Genomic DNA, 1822 nt, shown 5'->3' with positions numbered 1-1822 from the left:
AGGCGGGCTGGTTGTCCCTGCGGTGCTCGGGGCCGGGTCCATCGGCGCACCTCTGGGGGGCCGGTGCTGTGGCCAAGAATGGGACAGCAGAGGCCCTGCAGTGTGGCCCCCGGGTCTCCGTGAGGAAAGTACGCCACCTCGGTTACCCTGATGTGGGAAGGGCGGCCCCCACCAGGGTCTCTGAAGGCGCCCTGGCCGTCATCCTGGGCTCCTCCTTGAGTCCCAGATGTGCCTGTGGGGTCACAGATGAGCCTTCTCAGCTGGCTGGACACACCAACCCTTGCAGCTGGGGAGGCCCACGCCCCGCTCATGAGGCTGCATCAGCCCAGGCTGGTGTCTTGCGACATGTAAATCCCGGGAGCAGGCCATGGGAGACGTGTTTCCTCCTTGGCTGTCACTGCCCAGGGGAGGACTGGGGCGGGCGCCGGCAGTCAGGTCTGGGGGCCACGCTGCTCCCTCGGGCCTGCCCGGAGTGAGGTCAGCCACCCCGGTTCCCACCCGAGACCCACCCTGGGCCCTGCAGGACCGCGCGTGTTGGCGGGCAGCACGCGCACCAAGGCGGGTCTGGGCTCCAGGCTTACGAGCAGCTCCTCTGAGTCCTCATTTGCGAGAATTTTATCACCAGTGGGCGTGAAAATCCCCGTGTGTTGTCTTTTCTCATTAAGTCCAGTGTTGTGAGTTACACAAGTATATTTTTCTGTTATTGAGTTAGTCTTGCCTCTGTGGGATTTTTGCTTGTTTTCACCCTAACAAATGTCAGTTCCTAAGCCCCAGACAACTTTTGCATTGAGTTTGCTCCTGAGACGCGCCTGCCTCTGCCTTGCAGCCTGTGACGAGGCGTGTAAGACGTGCGTGGGCCCCACCAACAGGGACTGCGGCCAGTGCGAAGTGGGCTGGGTGCGCCAGGACGACGCCTGTGTGGGTGAGGCTGGCGGGCGGCCCTCCCCTCCGTGCCCCCACCCCGAACCCCCCGCCCTCCGCAGGCTCTGCCGGCCCAGCCACCCCTAGGACACGCCACACTCTGCCTGCTGCGGATGTGCGGGGGGAGACTGACGTCCCTGGTCGTGCTTTAAGGGGTCACAGGTGGAGGCTGGCTTCGCAGGCGGCCACTTGGAACCCACTGCAGCCTCGACCCCGGGCTGGGAGGGTGGCCGCAGCCTTGCTGTCTGTGGCCTTGGGGGTCCTGTTGGCTCAGGAGGGGAGCCTGACCCAGGCCCAGTCACGTCCCCTTGGGCACTGCAGGGCTGGCAAGGCGACGCTGCCGGGAGGTGGCGGCCTCTGAGTGCAGTGACGGCGCAGTCCCGTGCTCAGGAGGCCCCTGACCAGGGCCTGGCCTCCCACCACCTGCCGCCCACCCTCAGGCCTTGCTTGGACTGCAGCCCCGTCCGCAGCGTCTCAGGGCCTGGGGGGGTGTGCTGCGCTGCCCGGCTGCTCCTGGGGGGTCCTGTGATGCCCAGGGCTGCTCCTTGGGGGCGTGGGGGGTCCCTGCACTGCCCGGCTGCTCCTGGGGGGTCCTGCCCCGGGCTTGGTTTCAGCCTCACGGCTGGCAGGCCTCCTGCCTCAGGTCCCAGACTGAGTGGGGTGTGGTGCCCTCCCCGGCCCTGAGGAGGGACTCATGCTCAGCTGCTGCGCTGTGCCCGCTGCGCACAGAGGCCCCATAGGTCGGCCGTCCACGCGTCCCCAGGCGAGGGGCTCTTGGCCGCCGGGGTCGGGTCAGGGCCACCCCTCAGCGGTGCTGTTGTTTCCAGACGTGGATGAGTGTGCGGCGGAGCCGCCACCCTGTGAGGACACGCAGTACTGCGAGAACGTCAACGGCTCCTTC

The 1822-nt window shown here is 66.9% G+C and overlaps 1 protein-coding gene across 1 annotated transcript in view; it reads left to right on the top strand.

Moving 5' to 3' along the window:
• CRELD2 (cysteine-rich with EGF-like domains 2) overlaps positions 1 to 1822 on the top strand; it is a 10904-nt gene that overhangs the window by 6666 nt on the left and 2416 nt on the right. The window contains exons 6-7 of the mRNA XM_010832114.1: positions 827 to 922; positions 1749 to 1821. Of these exons, the coding sequence (XP_010830416.1) occupies positions 827 to 922; positions 1749 to 1821 (169 nt within the window). The remainder of the gene's footprint in view (positions 1 to 826; positions 923 to 1748; position 1822) is intronic.

Source organism: Bison bison, unplaced genomic scaffold, assembly GCF_000754665.1.
Source record: "Bison bison bison isolate TAMUID 2011002044 unplaced genomic scaffold, Bison_UMD1.0 scf7180017860370, whole genome shotgun sequence".
In the NCBI taxonomy this organism is placed as follows: Eukaryota; Metazoa; Chordata; class Mammalia; order Artiodactyla; family Bovidae; genus Bison; species Bison bison.
Note: the sequence above shows the minus strand (reverse complement) of the source record. Positions and strands in the feature narration are given on the sequence as shown.